This window comes from Leptonychotes weddellii, chromosome 4 (genome assembly GCF_054177405.1).
Source record: "Leptonychotes weddellii isolate Sample4059 chromosome 4, ASM5417740v2, whole genome shotgun sequence".
Lineage (NCBI taxonomy): Eukaryota > Metazoa > Chordata > Mammalia > Carnivora > Phocidae > Leptonychotes > Leptonychotes weddellii.
This window is the reverse complement of record NC_138372.1, coordinates 94,608,339-94,631,407: the sequence shown is the minus strand read 5'-3', so window position 1 is coordinate 94,631,407 and position 23,069 is coordinate 94,608,339. Positions and strand designations below refer to the sequence as shown.

Sequence of the window (23,069 nt, the reverse complement as noted above, 5' to 3'; positions counted from 1 at the left end):
CTCGATCCCAGGACCCTGGGATCATGACCTGAGCTGAAGGCAGACGCTTAACTGACTGATCCACCCAGGCACCCCACAAATAAAACCTTTTTAAAAAATTAAATTAAAAGTTCATTTTAAAAAACTGTATTTGTTGCAATTTCTGCAGGATTTAGTTTTGTTTGTTTGTTTGTTTTTACTGGAAGGATCCTGAAAAATCTAATGTCAGATCACCAGAAAGAGAAGTCCTTCTATTTACACTTCCACCCCATATAATCATGCCCCTTTCCCAGAACCATGTTCCACTGAAATTCCTCTGGCAAACTTTCTTTGCTTAGTTTCTGAAAAATCACTTTGTTCTGATCCTCTCATCTACTTAAGATACCTTTCCTTCTGCTAACCTCTGAAATGCTGGCGTTTCCCAAGATTCTTTCATTGGCCCTATTCTCAAACACTGTTCTTGAAGTGTTCATCCATTATCACTACCAATATATTTACAATTCTCAAGTCTACACCTCTAGTTCAAAGCTCCTTCCCAACTACAATACAGTGGTTTTGAACATCAAGTGAGTCAGAGCCAGTTTCAAAGCCCAGCCCTATTTCCAACTGCATGACCCTTTCCAAACACAAAGCATGCTTTCCTCATACACAAAGGGATAACAATAGGGGCGCCTGGGTGGCTCAGTTGGTTAAGCGACTGCCTTTGGCTCAGGTCATGACCCCAGGGTCCTGGGATCGAGCCCCGCATCGGGCTCCCTGCTCAGCAGGAAGTCTGCTTCTCCCTCTCCCACTCCCCCTGCTTGTGTTCCCTCTCACGCTGTCTCCCTCTCTCTCTCTGTGTCAATTAAATAAATAAATAAAATCTTAAAAAAAAAAAGGGGGATAACAATAGTACCTACCCATTCAAAGGTTGTTGTCAAGATTACATGACATAATACATGTAAAATTCCTAAGATAGGATCAAGTCCATAACTGTCAATAAATATTAGCCAATATTAGGATTATAAGTACCATCTATATGGCTAATTATCTACCAAACAACTCTTCACAGATACTCTCCAGACACTCCAACTCCGTATGTTCAAGCCTGATTCCATAGAATCTGTCTTCCAACCTTTCCTCTTATCCCCAACATCCAACTGGTCATCCAGTTCTATCAAATTCCACATTCTAAATACCTCGTAGATCTTTTCTGCCTTCCCCACTACCACTATACTAATTCAAAACTTGGTCATTTGTTGCATTATTATAATGGCCTTCTTCCATTTCTCCCAAATACACTATTTATTTTTAGTAACATCAGTTTCAGGTATTACAGATTACTGTGCTATTTTAAATACCAAAATACAACATTTTGGTTGGCATTATACAAAAGCAGCTCCATTTGTCTTTCCTGGTTATCTTCAGCTCTTCCTCACCTACTCACCCATCCCCACCCCTCTCACTTTCACCACAAACTCCTTACCCTCTCTACTACCCAGCTCAAGAAACTCCCCTGAGTCAGTGCTCTCCACTCTTGTCACCCCCGCCCCCTACTAATAGGGTGAGTCTGTACCTGAGGGCAAGAACACAAAAGATCTCTCCTTAGGACAAAGAAAGGATTTAGAATTCCATTAAGGCAATCTTTCCCAAGCTGGCCAAGAAAAAAAAATCAAAACTTCAGCAATTTTGAACTACTGAACAGAGACAGATGGTTCTTAAAGCACTAGTCAGGGGAGTTAAATCTGGCAAAAAGATACTTAAGTCCAACCCAACCAACTATATCACACAGGGCAATTATAAAGGTGTCTCAGGGAAAACGACCACAGTCAAAGGAAGCAGCAAAGTCAGGAGCAGCTGATGATTTACATTAGAAGATTATCTATGTGTAATATTGTATAAATTCATATTTTTACTTTATGTTTTAATGATAATTTTAAAAATATGAACTATATTAAATTCCCAGCTTCACAGATTTGATTTCAATTTCTGAATTCTAAAAGCTTTAATAGGGGTACCTGAGTGGCTCAGTCGGTTAGGCATCTGCCTTTGGCTCAGGTCATGATTCTGGAGTCCCGGGATCAAGCCCCGTGTTGGGCTCCCTACTCAGCGGGGAATCTGCTTCTTCTTCTCCCTCTCACACCACTCATGCTCAACCAAAATTATTTTTTGTGTTACTGGTATTAGTACTAATTCTGGGTTTTATTAAAGCTTTATTTTATTTTATTTAGTTTTTAAAAGATTTTATTTACTTGAGAGGCAGTGAGCGAGAGAGAGGCACCCTCTCTCTGTTCTTTAATTGGAGGTTTCCTAGAAAAACTTAACAAAGTTTCCCAAAGGGTGTTCCATGGAACACCACTCATGTGAGATGGTTAGAAATGAAAGAGGGGCATCTGGGTGGCTCAGTCGTTAAGCGTCTGCCTTCGGCTTGGGTCGTGATCCCAGAGTCCTAGGATCAAGCCCCGCATCAGGCTCCCTGCTCCGCGGGAAGCCTGCTTCTCCCTCTCCCACTCCCCCTGCTTGTGTTCCCTCTCTCGCTGTCTCTGTCTCTGTCAAATAAATAAATAAATCTTAAAAAAAGAAAGATTCCATGGTCAAGTAAGTTTGGAAAATGCTGAATATGTTATCCCCCATGCCTCTTGGAAATTCATGAAGCACTTTATTAACTGCACTAAAGTGCAGCAGCATGAAACAAGGTGTGATTTTAATTTGGTAGTTCCTAAATTTTGACACTGACATCTAAACATCACTTTTGGAGAAATGCTATAGTTTGTACAAAGTACAAATTCATACTGTTATTTTTGTTCATTGCCATGTTTTATCTTCTCTGTATCTTATCCAAATCTGTTTATACATATGTACTACACATGTCAATCTGAGAAACCTAAGAGGACAGAAATGAACTCTTAACTTAGCTGATACTAACTACAGTATATATGTAGAAGAATGCCCTATAAATGGATTTGAAAAACTTCATTTTTCTATTATCAGATTTTAAAAGTCTTACAAAATGAAGTGAAATTGATCTTTCAAAATGTTGTCTTGATATGAAATTTTCTTTTTTAAAAAAGTCTTTAACTTAAATTTTAAAAATTTAAATAAAAATATGATTAATATTTGGTCTTTATTACTCCAACTTCAATTTTTAGAAACCCCTTGTTTTTGGGGCGCCTGGGTGGCTCAGTCATTAAGCGTCTGCCTTTGGCTCAGGTCAAGATCCCAGGGTCCTGGGACTGAGCCCCACATCAGGCTCCCTGCTCAGTGGGAAGCCTGCTTTTCCGTCTCCCACTACCCCCTGCTTGAGTTCCCTCTCTCGCTGTTTCTCTGTCAAATAAATAAATAAAATCTTAAAAAAAAAAAAAAAGAAACCCCTTGTTTTCAACAGGTTATTTTTCTTATTAAGTAGTCTCTATGCCCAATGTGGGTCTCAAACTCACAACCCTGAGATCAAGAGTCACATGCTCTACCAAGTGAGCCAGCCATGTGCCCAGCAACAGGTTATTTATTTATTTTTTTTAAGATCCAGCAACACTAAAGATATTGCTGTCCCGGGCGCCTGGGTGGCTCAGTCGTTAAGCGTCTGCCTTCGGCTCAGGTCATGATCCCGGGGTCCTGGGATCAAGTCCCACATCGGGCTCCCTGCTCGGCGGGAAGCCTGCTTCTCCCTCTCCCACTCCCCCTGCTTGTGTTCCTGCTCTCGCTGTGTCTCTCTCTGTCAAATAAATAAATTAAAAATATTTAAAAAAAAAAAAGATATTGCTGTCCCTTTGAAATCCCTTCCTTGGGGAGCCTGGGTGGCTCAATGGTTAAATATCTGCCTTCGGCCTGGGTCATGATCCCAGGGTCCTGGTATCAAGCCCCACATCGGGCTCCCTGCTAAGCAGGGAGCCTGCTTCTCGCTTCTCTCTCTCCCTCTTCCTGCCACTCCCCCTGCTTTTACACTCTCTCTCTTTCTGTCAAAATAAATAAAAATCTTAAAAAAAGAAAAGAAAAAAGAAATCCCTTTCTGGGACGCCTGGGTGGCTCAGTCGGTTAAGCGGCTGCCTTCGGCCCAGGTCATGATCCCAGGGTCCTGGGATCGAGTCCCATATCGGGCTCCTTGCTCAGTAGGGAACCTGCTTCTCCCTCTCTCTCCCTCTGCTTGTGCTCTGTCAAATAAATAAAATCTTTAAAAAAAAAAAAAAAAAAAGAAATCCCTTTCTGAAGGGCCGCTGGGTGGTTCAGTCGCCTGGATGGCTCAGTTGGTTCAGGGTCTGCTTAGGTCATGATTCCAGAGTCCTGGGATCCACCCTGCATCAGGGTCCCTGTTCAGTGGGAGACTGCTTCTGCCTCTCCCTCTGCTGCTCCCCCTGCTTGTGCTCTCTCTCTCTCTGTTAAATAAATAAAATCTTAAAAAAAAAAAAAAAAAAAGGAAATCCTTTCCTTAAGATGTATTTTCATGTTAGCACAATAGCTACAAAACCATGAAAGTTTCTTTTTCTAAGAGAAAGCTCTTTTTTTTAATTTTATTTTATTTATTTATTTGACAGAGAGAGAGAGACAGCAAGAGAGGGAACACAAGCAGGGGGAGTGGGAGAAGGAGAAGCAGGCTCCCCGCTGAGCAGGGAGCCCAATGCGGGGCTCGATCCCAGGACCCTGGGACATGACCTGAGCCAAAGGCAGACGCTTAACAACTAAGCCACCCAGGCGCCCCAAAACATGAAAGTTTCTTAACTACAAGATGTTTCTATATGAATAGCTGCTTGAAATAATCAAAATAGGTAAACAGTTTTCTAAATTATATCTTCTTTGGGCACTCAGTAGTATTAATAAGAACGAACTAGGGGCGCCTGGGCGGCTCAATCGTTAGGCGTCTGCCTTTGGCTCAGGTCATGATCCCAGGGTCCTGGGATCGAGCCCCGCATCGGGCTCCCTGCTCAGCGGGAAGCCTGCTTCTCCCTCTCCCACTCCCCCTGCTTGTGTTCCCTCTCTCGCTGTGCCTCTCTCTGTCAAATAAATAAAATCTTTAAAAAATAATAAATAAAATAGATACACAAAATCTTTTAAAAATAATAAAAATTAAAAAAAAAACAAAAAGGTAATTATGTGAGGTGATATGTTAACTAACCTTACTGTAATTATTTTGCTATATGTGTATCAAATCATCACATTATACCCCTTAAACTTACACAATGTTATATGTCAAATATATCACAATAAAGCTGGAAAAAATAAGTACAGGCTGTTTGTAAACCATTATACTATATACACCGTACTGCCTATGGAACACTGAAATACCAATAAACTTGGGAAGAAGTGGGAAGCAGTCTAGCACAATGGTGGAGTATAGACTCTGGAGCCAAGACTGCTTAGATTTGAATCCTGGTTCTACTGTTTACCATCCCTGTACCTTCGATTTATTTTCCCTCACTGAGACTTCAAGTACTTCACTTATTATCATTTATTATTTTGCCTGTCACCAGTGTAGCTAATTTTACATTTACATTACTAATACACTTACTCAGTAAAAAAAATTATATACAGTACTTACCTCATGAGTTGTTATATTAAATGAGATCACATAAGAATTTGGTATATTGGCTATTTATTTTTTTTAAAATTTTTAAAATTTATTTAAGAGAGAGAGAGCATGAGCAGGGGTGGGGTGAGAGGGAGAAGCATACTCCCTGCTGAGCAGGGAGCCCAACGTAGGGCTCCATCCCAGGACCCTCTGACCAAGACCTGAGCCGAAGGCAGACGCCTAAGGGGCTGATTCACCCAGGCATCCTATTTATTTTTTTAAAGATTTTAAAGTAATCTCCACACCCAACATGGGGCTCGAACCCACAACCCCGAGATCAAGAGTCGCACACTCTACTGACTGAGACAGCCAGGCGCCCCGTTGGCTATTAATCATTAAATCTATTAGTGACATTCGTGAAGCTAACTCTATTAATGACTGGAAATTTAATAAAGAACATTGCTAAATAATAGCAAAGTATTTGTGAGCAACTCAGGCTTTGAATCCACTATATTTCTTTTTTCTACCACTCTCACCTCTGCCTACTAAAACAAACAAACCAAAATTATCCTTACCCTGAAATCAGGTATGGTTTCCTTTTCCTTTTTTTCCTTAAAAATTTTACTTATTTATTTGAGAGAGAGAGAGCACGAGCAGGGTGAGGGGCAGAGGGAGAAGCAGACTCCCCACCAAGCAGGGAGCCCGATGTAGGGCTCGATCCTGGGAGTCTGGGATCATGACCCAAGCCGAACGCAGACGCTTAATGACTGAGCCACCCAGGCGCCCCTGGTTTCCTTTTCCTATGCAATAAATGTTCTGACAATTTCCTCAAATAAGCAATTAACTTCCCTCAATTTATAAAATTTTAAAGTGGGGATAACTCATATCTCCTCGCAAAGCTGATGTCAAGATTATAGGTAATATAATGTGCTCTGGTAAGCGCTGTGAATTTTGCAAGACTGTTGAATCTCAGATCTGTACCTCTGAAACAAATAATGCAATATATGTTAAGAAAAAAAAAAAGAAGAAGGTAGCGGGAGGGGAAGAATGAAGCGGGGGAAATCGGAGGGGTAGACGAACCATGAGAGATGATGGACTCTGAAAAACAAACTGAGGGTTCTAGAGGGAAGGGGGTGGGAGGATGGGTTAGCCTGGTGGTGGGTATTGAGGAGGGCACATTCTGCATGGAGCACTGGGTGTTATGCACAAACAATGAATCATGGAACACTTCATCTAAAACTAATGATGTAATGTATGGGGAATAACATAAGAATTAAAAAAATAAATAAATAAAAAATGCAAAAAAAAAAAAGATTATAAGTAATATATGTATACCTATGACACCTTCACCCCAACCAAAAAGTGATACCCTCTTCTAAACTGTTACAGCATATATGGGCCCCTGGGTGGCTCAGTCAGTTAAGTGTCTGCCTTCAGCTCAGGTCATGATCCCAGGGTCCTGGGATCGAGCCCTGCATTGGGATCCTTGCTCAGCGGGGAGTCTGCTTCTCCCTCTCCCTCTGCCACTCCCCACTGCTTGTGCTCTCTCTCAAAATAATAAAAAAAAAATCTTAAACTGTTACAGCATATAAAAACCTCATACTATCATACTACTTTCCAGAACCAGTTATTTTTGTTCAATTCCTAAGTTACTAAGGGTTACATTCCTTATAATTCCAATACAGAGTTTTACACAGAGCAAGCATTCGGTATTTCTAATTTCATTTTCTAAATTCTCTACCTTTGGACATAGGAACACACTATAAATTTTAATAATTTGAGTAACAGTGACTGCCCCTTGGACACAGAGATCATCATTTTAAAATAACACATTATGCTAGTTTTAAAATTATCCTGATGGTAAAGGGAACACACAAACAGTACAGGATCCATTCTGGTCTTTTTAAAATAAAAAATGGTGGGTGCCTGGCTGGCTCAATCGGAGAAGCATGTGACTCTTGATCCTGGGGTCGTGAGTTTGAGCCCCATGTTGGGTGTAGAGATTACTTAAATACATAAACTTAAATAGATAAATAAGTAATTAAAAAAAAAATGTTAAGCTACAATTCCTAACATTAAAAGATCTTTTCCCCTGTAACAGTGCAACTTTTACTAAAGGGTAATAAACACACTCTGTTAGTGGGTACCAAAGAACCATAGAGTGAAAGTAAGTGAAACTAACCACTAGAGAGTGAAGTAGAAGAGAGGAGGAAAAGATAAAGGCCACAAACAAAATAAACCCAGCATACTGAACACTTCATTTCTTTCATCAAAGAGACTCTATTTCAATGTTTGTAAGAAAAGAATAAAAATTAGTTTTTTTTAAACTGTCTTATCTTAGTTAGAAAAACTTCAATGTTCCAAAGCACAGATGGAATTGTTGCCTTTTTCCAAAAAGTAACTAGGTTCTATTACTTTCTCCACAAGATGTGCATTTCTCCAATGTTCTATAATTAAAATCTGTGGGGGCAGTGGGATCTGAAAGCACCACAAAACACCAACTACTTTTTGTTTCCTTGACAAACAGATGAGAAACTCAGTCTAGCTGGTTTGTACAACACTATTAAGTTCTGGAGTAATTTTTACTAGGGTCTCTGAGCTCCTTCTATACCTTAAAAAATCTTTTGTATCCTTATTTCTCAGATAGTTGAAATTTTAAAACAAATATCATAACTGACTGACAAAAGCTTAGGAGAAAAGGAGTTTGGATGCATCTATTATTTATTAGTTCATGAAAAGCAGGAAGCCAAGTCACTAAAAATAAAATCAGTAACCCTCTACTCCCTAAGAAATTATACACATACAGGGGTGCCTGGGTGGCTCAGTTGGTTAAGTGTCTGATTTCAGCTCAGGTCATGATCACAGGGTCCTGGGATGGAACCACATGTCCCATGCCTGCTCCCTGCTCAGAACGGAGTCTGCTTGTCCCTCTCCATCATCCTCTGCCCCTCCCCCACTTTTGTGTGCGTGAGCGCGTGAGCTCTCCCTCTCTCCTTCAAATAAATAAATAAATAAATAGATAGATAAATAAATAAATAAATAAAATCTTGGGGCGCCTGGGTAGCTCAGTTGGCTAAACGGCTGCCTTCAGCTCAGGTCACAATCCCGGGGTCCTGGGATCCAGCCCTGTGTAAGGTTCCCTGCTCAGCGGGAGTCTGCTTTTCCCTCTCCCTTTGCCCCTCCCCTTGCTCATGTTCTCTCCCGCTCACTCTCTCAAATAAAGAAATAAAATCTTTAAATATCTTTAAAAGAAAAAAAGAAATTATACACATACATACACACACCCCTTCTCTGCAGACAAAACTGTAATTTTGTTGTGACCTATCTAAGCAAATTTTAATTAGTATTTTTCCACTGCCAATGAAATTTTCCTTTCCGTACCAAAGAACCATTTGAAGTTTGTCAATATTGTTTCACACTTTTAGTTATAGGAATGTTTACTTGCTACATAATTTAACATTTAGCTTACTATGGAATGTATAACAAAATTATGTCATATATAATGCTTCAAATCCACCTCAGGCCATGTTTATAGTATCACCCGTCTGCATTTGAGAGACAACACAGCTAAATGAAGAACATAATGACTGATTGTAAAGTCTCATAATCCAAGTAAAAAAGCTCATTTAGTACATACCATCACAGTAATTATATGTCATAATTAGGAAGTTCATGTTTTAAAACACTGTCAGGAAACATGAAGTATTATCTACATCTCTATGAATTTAGGGCAATGGAATGAAGAAAAAGTGACCTAAGTATCCAAAAGGGAGAGAGAGAATCATTATACAATAATTTTATAGTTGGTGATTATGATACACGGCTACTGCCTAACTAATCCAGAAGTGCCATTTAGTCTAAACCAAGAGTAGAAACATTCAAGAGCTCAAAATAGATTTATTATTTCGTTGGGGAACTGAAATAAAGTTTACCTTGAACCTCAAAAAGAACCTAAGCCAAGAACACATTAGACCAAATAAGTGAAAGAAGTATCTAAAATACTGCATGCCCCAGAGCCTTCTCTCTGGACCTCTTCTCTATCTACACTTATTATTCTTACTATACTTACTTCTCTATCTATACTTAACTCCCATGTCGATCTCTCTCTTCCAGCCCTGTGGCTCCAAAGACAATCTACACACTATCTACACACAATCTATCACACCCTGTGGTGGCTGTTGCACAATTCTGTGAATGTACTAAGACAACTGAATTGTACAGTTTAAATGAATGAATTTTATATTTGTGAATTCTATCTCAATAAAGATATTTTAAAATACGAACAACACAAACCTAACATTCAAAACTAAATTTCTAATCTTCTTCCCCAAATCTGCTCCACTACAGCCTTCCCCATATTAATTAATATCAACTCTTTCTAGTCAGGCAAAACACCAGAGTCATTCTTTTTTAAAGATTTTATTTGACAGAGAGAAACACAGCGAAAGAGGGAACACAAGCAGGGGGAGTGGGAGAGGGAGAAGCAGGCTTCCCGCAGAGCAGAGAGCCTGATGCGGGGCTCGATCCCAGGATCCTGGGATCATGACCTGAGCCGAAGGCAGATGCTTAACGACTGAGCCACCCAGGCACCCCACCACCAGAGTCATTCTTGATTACCTCCCTCTCTTACCCCATGTTTAATCCATCTAGAAATACAGTTAGATCTACATTCAAAATAGATCCAGAATTAAATTACTTATCACTTCCACAGGCCACAACCTGGTCCAAACCACAAACATCTTACCCCAGGATTACTACAACAGCCACGTATCCCTGTTTCTACAGCAACCAGAATGACTTTTTTTTTTTAAGGTTTTTATTTATTTGAGAGAGAGAGAGCACGAGCACACAGAGGGAGAGTGAGAGGGAGAAGGAGACTCCCCGCTGAGCAGAGAACCCAATGCGGGGCTGGATCCCAGGACCCTAAGATCATGACCTGAGCCGAAGGCAGATGCTTAACCGACTAAGCCACCCAGGTGCCCCACAGATGACCTTTTAAAAACATAAATCATGGAGTCAGTCCATAGACCATGTGACTCTTGATCTCAGCGTTGTGAGTTCAAGCCCCACATTGGGCCTCGAGCTTAAAAAAAAAAAAAAAATCAGTTCACATCATTCCTCTGCTCAAATAGCTCCCCATTTCATTCAGAATGAAAGCAAGTCCTTACGATACCTATAAAACATTGTGATATGCCCCCCCACCATCACCCACCATAATCTCTGAGTTCATCTGCCAAATCTCATTGTAGCTACTCCTTTCCAGCCACAAAAGCTTTGTTGCTCTTCCTTAAACTCTCCAGGCACCTCTAACCTCAGAACCTTTGTATTTTTCTGTTCTCTTTGTGTTGGAACATTCTCTCCTCACACTGTCGTTATCTATATTGCAATATCTCATCTACCTACTCAAATGTCACCTTCCAAGTGAGGCCTTCTCTTACCACCTAATTAAAAACTGCAAACCCCTGTAACACTCTGTATTTCTCTTCCCTACTCTGTATTTCTGTACAGCACTTATAATATTTTTATCTTCTAATATATTTAATAGTTTACTTATTTTGTTTGTTGTCTCCCCTTTACTGGAATATAAGCTCCAAGAGGGCAAAAATTGTTCTCCATTTTGTTCACGTGCTGTAATCCCCAGTGCTTGGTACAACAGGTATTCAACAAATACTTGTTAAAAGAACTGAATGTAAACTAGGGACTTATAAGTGAATTCATCTTCATACTCAAAGAATCTGTATCTAGTCCACCTATATTACTCGTTTGTATATGTATGATATGTAATTAAAAAGCTTTATGCCTATGGCAGTAATGTTATATATTCTACAGGTCTAGCCTACATACCTGCTATAAAAGATGTATTACAAAGAAAATAAACAGTTAACTGTGCCAGCTGTTTTTAGGCTTTTGTGTTTGTTTTTTGTTTTTAGGCTTTTGGATTATATCACAGATACTTAGAACTATTACCCTGTGACTTATTAGGTAGGTATAGTATTAGGTAGGAAACCTAATTCGCTAAGTATCTGGCACTTGAGATACTGCTTTTATTGCTGGAGGTCTACATCTGTGGCTGACCTCTGTTACTTTTTTTAAAGATTTTATTTATTAAGAGAGAGAGAGCATGTGCACGAGCAGGGGGAGGGGCAGAGGAAGAGGGAGAAGGAGGAGGAGACTCCCCGCTTAGCAGGGAGCCCCATGCAGGACTCAACCCCAGGACCCCCAAGATCATGACCTGAGCCTAAGGCAGACGCTTAACTGACTGAACCACCCAGGCACCCCAACCTCTATTGTTTTAAAAAATAATAATTTTAAAATCTGTGCCAAAAAAAAGTAAACAGTTAAAGGAATAACTACATTTCAGAGTCAAAGCTGCAGAAATGGTCCCAGACCCTCAGATTTGTGGAATATCAAATATAAGATAGACTCCACTCCCCACGGACCAGTACTGCACCCTAAACTTTTTGTCAAGAAAACCCTTTAACTGGCTGGCTCAGGCACTAGAGCATGCGACTCTTGCTCTTGGGGTCGTGGTTCAACCCCAAGTTGGGAATAGAGATTACTTAAAAAAAAAAAGCGGGTTGCCTGGGTGGCTCAGGTGGTTAAGCATCATGATCCCAGAGTCCTGGGATTGAGTCCCACATTGGGCTCCTTACTTGGCGAGGAGCCTGCTTCTCCCTCTGCCTGCCGCTCCCCCTGCTTGTGCTCTTTCTCTCTCACAAATAAATAAAATCTTAAAAAGAAAGAAAGAAAGAAAAGCCTTTTATTATTTAATCCAAATACACCTCACATTTAGAGATTTTTATCTAATAGTCAGCTTTCATAGCTAACATGTTTTCAAGCAAAAATATAAATGCCTATCAGAATTCAAAATCCAGGGGCGCCTGGGTGGCTCAGTTGTTGGGTGTCTGCCTTCGACTCGGGTCATGATCCCGGGGTCCTGGGATTGAGCCCCACGTCAGGCTCCCTGCTTGGCGGGGGGCATGCTTCTCCCTCTCCCACTCCCCCTGCTTGTGTTCCCTCTCTCGCTGTGTCTCTCTCTGTCAAATAGATAAATAAAATCTTAAAAAAAAAAAAAGAACTCTAAATCCACACAAGATAATCAGTTTTGCCACAGAAAGCAAAAACAAAAACACCCACAAAGATTTAAAATTTCAACATTCTGGTTAATCTATATGGCCTAATCTTAAATAAATAAGCAAGTAATGAAAGGTTTTCTGCATGGTAGAGAGTATTTTATGAATCAGAAAGGCTGTATAGTATAGTGGCTAAGAGTGTACACCCCAAATCCAGAATGTCTGGACTGAATCCTGGCTCCACCACTTAATAACTCTGTAACTATTAGCAAGTTAATCTTTTAGTGTCTCTGTTTTCTCATCTGTAAAATGATCCCCATTTTGTACCCTTGAAGTAGGTACCCTTGAAGTAGGTACTTCAAAGAGCTGTGAGGACTGAATAAATTAATATGTGCAAAATACTTGGAAAGGTACCTGGCATACAGTAAGCACTTGATAAAAGTTAGCTATAAAATTATCACCATCTTCATGGTCCATCTAAGGATCCCTGAGTACCAAACTGAGAAACCACTGCCATAAATCAAAAACGGTAACTGCGGAGCGCCTGGGTGGCTCAGTTGTTAAGTGTCTGCCTTCTGCTCAGGTCATGATCCCAGGGTCCTGGGATCGAGCCCCACATTGGGCTCCCTGCTTGGCGGGAGGCCTGCTTCTCCCTCTCCCACTCCCCCTGCTTGTGTTCCCTCTCTCGCTGTCTCTCTCTCTGTCAAATAAATAAAATCTTAAAAAAAAAAACGGTAACTGCACTTTGCAAATCCTCTGCAACAATTTAATCCTGTAAAAAGAGAATTTTTTTGCTCGCCCATGTTTATGTAATGGTTTCTCCTGTGGGGGAAAAAAATACCAGATTGCACTGAGAGTTCCTTCAAATGAGGTGGAGGGGGAAAAAGTAAGGGGAGGTAGAAGAAAAAAAGATTGGCCATTAAGTTGATAACTACTGAAGTGGGTTAATCAGTAAAGGTAGGGGTGGGATGTAAATATTTAGGTTGTATCAAAAATAGTTGAAGGGGGACGCCTGGGTGGCTCAGTTGGTTAAGTGCCTGCCTTCGGCTCGGGTCATGATCCCAGGGTCCCACATCGGGCTCCCTGCTCAGCGAGGACCCTGCTTCTCTCTCTGCCTGCCACTCCCCCTGCTTATGCTTTCTCTCTCTCTCCCTAATAAATAAATAAAATCTTTATTAAAAAAAATAGTTGAAGGGACTTAACAGATTTTCTGCTCTACAAATGATTCTATTTTCCTATATCCCACTTTTCTTCAAAAACTCACTTAAATTCTCACACCACCTTCTAAAACAGACCAACCCATTCAATGGTTAGAAACAAGACAACATGGGACGCCTGGGTGGCTCAGTTGGGTAAGCGTCTGCCTTCAGCTGGGGTCATGATCCCAGGGTCCTGGGACTGAGTCCCACATCGGGCTCCTTGTTCAGCAGGGAGAGCCTGCTTCTCCCTCTGCCTGCCACTCCCACTGCTTGTGCTTGCATTGTCTCACCAATAAGCAAACAAACAAACAAACAAATAAATAAAATCTTTAAAAGAAAAACAACATGGAAATATCATGAACACAGTAATTTCCATCTTGTCCTACTAGTTCTTCAGAGCACTTGCTAATTCATTAGAGTCTGTTCCAATCCATCTGCCCCTAACTGGGAATTTCCAGCACTGTACCCCCCAAAAAAGTTCTGCTGTAATTATTCTGGATACTCAGGATGTTAGGATAAAGACAATCTTTATCTACATCACCACTGTCATCATAATAAATAATTTTAATGTTTTGTATACGCTAGGACCTATGCTAAAATACATATGCTATCTTCTTAAATGTAGAGAGCAATTCTATGAGATATTTATTACCTCTACTTACAGATCAGAAATTGGGGCTCACAATTTAAGTGTAGAGTCACCCAAGTATTAAAAGATGGAATTAAGGTCTGAATCTAGGTCTAATTCTAAAGTCTGCATTTTTCTACTTTTCCACATTGATTTCCGTTTTACATTAAAAATGGGAGGGACAAATGAAGTAAAGAAATGAAAATATGGGGGCGCCTGGGTGGCTCAGTCGTTAAGCGTCTGCCTTCGGCTCAGGTCATGGTTCCAGGTCCTGGGATCGAGCCCCGCATCGGGCTCCCTGCTCGGCGGGAAGCCTGCTTCTCCCTCTCCCACTCCCCCTGCTTGTATTCCCTCTCTCGCTGTGTCTCTCTCTGTCAAATAAATAAAAAAATCTTTAAAAAAAAAAAAAAAGAAATGAAAATATGGTTAACTGAACATCAAGTCCAGAAAGAGCCATACCTTTTTTTTTTTTTAAGATTTTATTTATTTGCGAGAGAGAGAATGAGAGACAGAGAGCATGAGAGGGAGGAGGGTCAGAGGGAGAAGCAGACTCCCTGCTGAGCAGGGAGCCCGATGTGGGACTCAATCCCGGGACTCCAGGATCATGACCTGAGCCGAAGGCAGTCGCTTAACCAACTGAGCCACCCAGGCGCCCCAAGAAAGAGCCATATCTTGCAAACACAACAAAAAGAGCCATATCTTGAACTTGCTGACAACCATAGCTATCATTTCTTTCACTAATTATAAACATTTCTTTCTGATAAACAGAAATTAAAACAATTCAAGTTCTTGATTAATACACAAAATTATGTTGGCAAATATTTACTGATTGCTTACTTTGTGCCAAACACTATTCTAGTTGCTTGAGAATACAGCAGCAAAGAAGACCTAGCTCTGTCATCTGGTGGGAGAAGATACAATAAACATGTAGACAAACAAGCAATGTAATTTCATATACTGAAAATAATGTGAAGTGACAGAAGGCAATTGAAGTGACCACCTGGAATGAGGTCAAATAAGGGAAGGCCTTTCTGAAGAGGTAATACATGAGCTTGAATCTAAACGATAAGGAAACGGAATTGGAAGAAGCCTGAGAGGTAGCAGGCAAGGCAGATGGTATAGGAACTTGTAGATCATAGCAAAAGAAGTTTAGATCTTGGGGCACCTGGGTGGCTCAGTCGTTAAGCGTCTGCCTTCGGCTCAGGTCATGATCCCAGCGTCCTGGGATCGAGCCCCGCATCAGGCTCCCTGCTCTGCAGGAAGCCTGCTTCTCTCTCTCCCGCTCCCCCTGCTTGTGTTCCCTCTCTCACTGTGTCTCTCTCTGTCAAATAAATAAATAAAAATCTTTAAAAAAAAAAAGAAGTTTAGATCTTAACCTGTTGCAATGGGATATCAATGGAGGATTCTGAAACACAGTAATGACATCTGTTTATGCTACAGAAAGATCACTTTTAAAAATGATGGCAATGAATGTTTCAAGACAAATTAAAAGAAGCCTGAATAAAATCAGTTAGAACCCACCCATGGAGAATATCTTCCAAAAGCCTACTTGCTTTCTCTAAATTATTTCCTTTAAAATGAACAAAAGCCTCTCATTACAACATTATGAAATAAAGGGTCAAATGAAAATATCTTTGGATGAACTAACACACTTAAACTCACACTGAGGTCTAAACACAAATTACTAAATAATGGATGCCAGAATAAAAAAGAGAAGCAAAAGTGACATAAGGAAAACAGACACAAAAGCTGGTAATGCCAGAGACACCTATTTCACAAACTTGCCTAAAGCTGACTTAGAAACCGAACTCAAACTAAGATAATCCCAACTGTAAAGAAATATGAAACTAAATGAGGCCTAATGTATAAACTATTTTCACTGTGCCCTTCATTACTCTCCTGAAAATTTCTCTCAAAAGGCTTTATTTACATTGAAATACATGATGTTCATTAAAAGTAAACACAAAATGACTACAAATAACCCTTAACCATTTTAGAAAGTTCCATTCCACTAGGAAAAAAGGAATCAAGTTTTTAGAAAACCAAAAGTATTTAACTATATAAACTACATATAATGCATTTCAAGTTATTTTAGTAGAGCAATGTATTAATATTATTTTAGTAGAGCAATCACTTTTTCACTCGATATATCAACAAGGGAAATAAGCTCGGGCAAAATACTAACAATTGTAGAGGCAGAAAACTTGGGGCTCCAGTATATCTCATTATTGCTAACTAGGGAAAAAAAAATTCTGTCACTTGAAATCCCACAAGGCAGGGATGGGGACCAACTTAGTCTTGCAAATGATGTAACCATACAATTAAAGCACCAGAGCTCAAAGGTAGGAAATGTTAAATGCTTGTATAATTTTGTACAAATGTTTTAAGACAAGAAAAGAGAGTATGTTCTCAGACTTACACGAGCATTTGCTACCAGGGTGTACCACTGGTACACTTGGTGGGTGTACCAAGTACATTAAAGATTTTTTTTTTCTTTTAATCTTGAAAACATTGCCACAAAGTTAAATGTGGTCACTGGCAACTGATATGGTGGAGTCAAATCCTAACTCCCCTTTTTCTGTGTAATCTTAAGCAATTTACTTAACATTTCTGGGCCTTAGTTTCGCCACCTGTAAATCAATTATTTAAAAAATCTACTTCTGGGGCGCCTGGGTGGCTCAGCTGGTTAAGCGTCTGCCTTCGGCTCAGGTCATGATCCCAGGGTTCTGGGATCGAGCCCCGCATCAGGCTCCCTGCTCGGCGGGAAGCCTGCTTCTCCCTCTCCCACTCCCCCTGCTTGTGTTCCCTCTCTCGCTGTGTCTCTCTCTGTCAAATAAATAAATAAAATCTTTAAAAAAAAAAAATCTACTTCTTAAGGTTATTTTAAGGTACAGTGAGACATATATTGTAAATGGCAATAAAGGGTTGGGCAGCATAGCAGATACTTAGTATGTGAGTCTTTGATGATGACTGTTATCATAGTTTATATTGTATGTTCTAATTTTACTTCTTGGAAAGAAAGTAACTTTGATCTATTGGTAAATACAGGTAATCTTGTCTTGGCTCTACAGTCTTTTCCGTATGTATTACTCAAAGTGCCACAAAACATCTCTACCAACAAAAACTTTATATAGACAAATAGTCTGAAGATTGGGGCCTATGATTTTGTAAGTTTTATCCATCTGTTCCCTCAAAGGTAAACACAAATCAAAACACTATAGGGGCAATAGCAGAAGTGGAATAAGAGTAACTGGATGATGGGTCTTACTGGTGACATGCCATAGACAAGAAGCAACGGGTTAACCCTCTCTTCTCAGCAGGAAGCAACAATGACTTCTCCACACTTACTCCTAAAATATTTGAAATGTTTTGGAGACAATCCATGCTTCCTGACAGTTTAATATACCTCTTTTCTGTAGTAAAGAAGCAAAGTGGAAAAAAATCCCCGATGGAGACAAAAAAGCAATAACTGGGGAAAGGAAGTACTATATATTCAAAAAGCCCATTTCCCAATTTCCTGTTTTGATTACCAGTGAAGCCAAACTTATTTCTTTAAAAAGGTATTTCAAGTGACTGAAAAGTAGCTGGACATGTTTTACATTTTAAGGTATGAATGATGATACTGACTGCAGTTATTTCCGGTCAGTAGCAAGAAGCCTGCATTTTATTGCAGCAAACACAGGTACAGGGAAACCTCCCAGGTGGTCGCCTCAGCTCTACGTGGAGCTCCTGTTACTTCGTAACATTCACCCAAGTAAGGCCCTTCTTATAACACATCACGAGTTTTAGTTCAGCGTAAAACAGAGTAGTCCAACATATTCCAACGAAGTGGATTTGCTACTGCTTAAACCATAGCTTGTCTATCATCAAGAAAACCAGAAATCATTAGCACGTCAAGGCCTATAAGAAATAAACGGACGCGATAATTTCCGCGAAGGTTCAGTAAAGACAACAGCACCTTACAAGGCTCTGAAACAACACCTAAATCTCTAATGATCTGGGCCCAACGGCCCAAGGTCACACATACACACACACACCAAGTCAGTAAGTAGCTAACAAAAAATCCAAGAAATGATGAGCCTCCTGCAGTTCAGGACAACTGTGGCTAGGAATGGAGTCTGGGTTTGGGAACACTCGCGTCAAAGCTTTAATGTGAACAACGCCAACCGAATGCAGTGGCTCCGTGGGAAAAACCCAGGCGCTTCGGGAAGGATTTCCTTCCATTTCCCCAGTCTTCCCTTCCCTAGTCACCCCCGACACTCACATCTCCGGAGCCACTTCATCCAATGGTAGACGATAGTAGTGTGGTGTTTCTTGTTCTCTATACACCAAGACGACAAGCCTTGAATAGATTCCATGGTGTTAGTTACCGACTGGAATTTTCGATCCAACGAGGACTCCAGAGCCCCTGCCGAAGAGGCCGACGAGGAGGAGGCCTTACTGCTGCCTCCGCCGCCGCCGGCCGCCATCTTCCCGGTTTGCACAAGCGCTGCTGCTCCTCTGGCGGCGGCGGCGGCGGCGGCGGCGGCGGCGGGAGCGGGAGCGGGAGCGGGCAAAACAATCACTGCGAGTGCGTGGAAGCCGTAGGTGGGGAGGGAGGCTAGGGGGTGGGGATGGTGCACGCGCTAGGCTCTTCTAGAGGTAGGACGGGAGGACCAGCTGCTGGGCACGCTGGTGGCTCCTACACGCTGTAAGGAAGGGCTGCGGGTATCGAAGGTTTATCAGAATTGTTCGAGGGGTTGTGTTTAAACCAGTCAATAATCACGGAAGAAATGCGCAGAAAACAGATCCTGCAAAGCCTTTCAAAACGCCTGGCCCCGAAACTAATGGTTTTACACTCTTCAGCTCTCAAAGCTAAGGCTCTTCCCCACTCCTATCGCCACGCTCCTGTAAAGAGTGGGCATTAATATCTTAAATTTAATACTACCCGATTGCCCTTTCAGTTGCAGGAATCTTTCTCCTTTAGCTCCTCTAGCACAGAAAAGGCCCAGGGCTACCTAGTGAGGATTTTTTTTGCAACGCAATAGCAGCAAAGGGACAGCAACAGTATCGCGCACGCGCGGCTTCGCCCCGCCTCCCCGCTTCCTTCTCAACCTAGAAAGCAGACGGAGGCGTGATGGCGGGGCAGTCTGACCAATCAAAGGACTAGAACGAGAAGCGCGCGCAGAAGCCCGCAAGCCCCAAGGGCCAAGGAGGCGCTACGATTATTTGTGCGCTTGCGCAGCAGATCAGCGTGTAGCGGGCTAGGAGGAAAAACCAGGAGAGAGGGTGAGGGAGTTGGTCAAACTAAGAAGAGGTTGGGGGAGGGGCTTCACCGCTCCGCCCCGCCCTTTACTTCCTAGCGAGGTCTCCCTCTTGGGTCTGTCCAGCTCACACAACAGGCCGGGTGATTCCCACCGCTCAGAGGTCACTGTTACTATCTGGCAGCTGCTGCCGCCGCCGCTAGCTCCTCGGGGCACCGACTGGCGACAAAGTGGCTGGCAGCCATCTTGCAGTGCCTCAAAAGATGCGCATGCGCCAGCTCCAGCGAGCCATTCACTACGCAGACTCCCAGATCAAACAATATTTTACACTTCCCTTGGACGATACCATTCACAGCCAGTAGGCTATTTGGATTATAGGAAGAGGAAGTAAATGAAGTGAAACGAAAAATTTCCTAGTAGAAATTTCGAGACGAGGAAAGAATAAAAGGGAAGATGTGATCTCACTTTTGCCGGTTATAACAGTCTTACAATTGCATAATACATTATAGTTTAAAGAGCCCTAGCTGTCTGTTATATTGATTAGCACAACCTAGATTAACCATTCCATCGTATCTGCCTATGAAAATCCTCTGGGCAGATTTGGAGGCTCCTGTGTTCCACTGAACACATGCAATTACTGTATTTTAAGTCTTTTACCTCTCCCCAGTGGACTCATTGTTTCTTGAGGCAAGGAACCTGTTTTGCCAAGCTCATCTCTAGTATTCATTCATTCATTCATTCACTCATTCATTCATTCAACAAAAAGTTGTTGAACGTTTTGTGCCAAGTATAGTTCTAGATACTGGGAAGTATAACAGCAAAACAAACAAAAATCTCCTACCTGTAGGGCTTAGTAGCGGGAGACCATAAACAAATATGGTCAGGGAGTAATAAGTTCTATGAAGAAGTATGAAGCAGTTTAAGGAAGAGAGAGGATATTGTGTATGAGATCCTATATGGGAAGGGAAATGGTTTGGTGATCCAGGAAGGCTTCTGGAAGGAAGTGACACTTATCTGAACGCTGAGAATAAGGTAACCAAGCAGGTATGGGGAAGGGGGAGAAGAACATGCTGGCAGAAGGAACAGCCAAGTGCAAAGGACCTGAAACTATGTCTTGACATATTCGAGGAAGAAAAAGGAGGCCGGCGTGACTGGAGAAGAGTAAGAGAGGGTACAAATAGCAGAACATGAGGTCTGGTGAAGGGAGAGAGTTCATGTAAGACCTTGAAGGCAACTGTAAGGATTTTGGCTTTTAACTTTGAGATGGGGATCCTCATTAAGCAGACGAGATTTAAGTAGAGAAGTTACATCCCATGTAACTTTTTAACTGGTTGCTATGTTGAAAACAGACTTAAGAGCCACCAGTCGAGGAGGCTATTGGAATAATCCAGACAAGTAAATGATGGCTTGTACAAAAGTGGTACCAAAAATATAATGAGAAGTGGTGTCAGATCCTGGATATATTTTGAAGGTGGAGTCAAAAGAATTGCTCATGGAGTTAAGGTGAGTATGAGAAAAACAAATGAGTCAAGTATAACACCAGATTTTGTGACCTGAGCAACTAGAACAGTGTTTCTCGGTCTTTTTTAATTATTGTTGCCACCAAAGATCCTTTTTAAATATTTTTTCCTAATCACCCAGCTCACATTGAATTTTATTTTATTTTTTTTTTAAGATTTTATTTATTTGACAGAGAGAGACACAGCAAGAAAGGGAACACAAGCAGGGGGAGTGGGAGAGGGAGAAGCAGGCTCCCTACTGAGCAGAGAGCCCGATGCGGGGCTCGATCCCAGGACCCTGAGATCATGACCTGAGCCGAAGGCAGTCGTAATTTTAATGCCACAGATACATATGTATATCTGTTTATGTGCTTTTATTCAATGCAGAGTTAAGAAGTACTAAAATCTTTGGGGTGCCTGCCTGGCTCAGTCGGAAGAGCATGCAACTCTTAATCGTGGAGTCATGGGTTTGAATCACATGTTGGGTGTAGAGATTACTTAAATGAATAAATAGGGGCACCTGGGTAGCTCAGTTGGTTAAGCGGCTGCCTTCGGCTCAGGTCATGATCCCAGAGTCCTGGGATCAAGCCCCACATCGGGCTCCTTGCTCAGCAGGGAGCCTGCTTCTCCCTCTCCCTCTGCCTGCCTCTCTGCCTACTTGTGCTCTCTATCTCTGTCAAATAAATAAATAAAATCTTTTAAAAAATGAATAAATAAATATTTTTTTAAAAAGGACTAATATCTTTAAGTTAAAAATTAAAAAATTTAAAGCTATTAATATTAAAGCTATTAATATTTAAAATCTTTATAACTGCATTTGCTGAGTAAACTTTAATGTAATAATTTATTTATTCATATAAATTGTAATTTATGGCCATTACATATGCAAATTAGTGGTTTACACAAATACATAATAGCAATGTAATCTTTTTTTTTTAATTAATTTATTTATTTGTCTGACAGAGAGAGACACAGTGAGAGAGGAAACACAAGCAGGGGGAGTGGGAGAGGGAGAAGCAGGCTCTCCGCGGAGCGGAGAGCCTGATGCAGGACTTGATCCCAGGACCTTGGGATCCTGACCTGAGCCGAAGGCAGACACCTGATGATTGAGCCACCCAGGCACCCCACAATGTAATCATTTATTAAATCATTCAAAATTGTGGGGCGCCTGGGTGGCTCAGTCGGTTGGGTGTCTGCTTTCATTTCAAGTCATGGTCCCGGGGTTTTGGGATCAGGCTCCTTGTCAGGCTCCTTGCTCAGTGGGGAGCCTGCTTCTCCCTCTCCCTCTGCTTATTGCTCCCCCTGCTTGTGCTCTCTCTCTCTGCCGAATAAATGGATAAAATCTTTTAAAAAAAATAATAAATCATTCAAATTTGTTTATATTCCCAGCAAAACAATGGAAAAAATTTTCTTTAAAATTTTTAATGAATTTTAAATTTTTTTTTGACTTTTTTTTATTCTTATGTTAATCCCCATACATTACATCATTAGTTCTAGATGAATGAATTTTAAATTTTTATTTGACATGAGAAAATTACTAGCTAGTCATTCAGATATTGTTGACATTTTTTCCTTCTCAGCATTTGACAGAGTTAATGATGAACTGAATAACAAATGGAGAATCAAATAAAATATGAACTATTTTTATTTGCTCCTCAAAGCCCAAGTCATATGCAAAAACACTCAGAATCAAACGTGATATTCACAAGGCACTACATGACAGCCAAAAAATCAGGTATAGACCCACTTCCTGTGTTCAGAACTTCAAAATTAAGGGAAAGTTCTCCAGTCACAGCCTCAAAGTTTTGTTAGCATTGACTTTGCATACATTTTGTATATCTTCCATGAACTCAATGTCATTGTTGCTTGTGTCATATCCAAAAAAATAGAGAAATTAAATAAGGAATAAGATTGTGGGGGGTGCCTGGGTAGCTTAGTTAGTTAAGTGTCTGCCTTCAGCTCAGGTCAT

At 41.0% G+C, this 23,069-nt stretch overlaps 1 protein-coding gene across 7 annotated transcripts in view; it reads right to left on the bottom strand.

Annotated features, from left to right (window-relative positions):
- Positions 1 to 19,834, bottom strand: part of RPRD2 (regulation of nuclear pre-mRNA domain containing 2) — a 95,653-nt gene extending 75,819 nt beyond the window's left edge. For 2 of the 7 annotated variants that reach the window (XM_081815864.1, XM_081815866.1), the window contains exon 1: positions 18,623 to 19,833. In XM_081815864.1, the coding sequence (XP_081671990.1) occupies positions 18,623 to 18,827 (205 nt within the window). In that variant the 5' untranslated portion in view covers positions 18,828 to 19,833. Of the gene's footprint in view, positions 1 to 18,622 lie in introns of all 7 variants that reach the window. The other 5 variants (XM_081815865.1, XM_081815868.1, XM_081815867.1 and 2 more) reach the window with 5 other exon arrangements.
- Between the last annotated feature and the right edge of the window lie 3,235 nt (positions 19,835 to 23,069).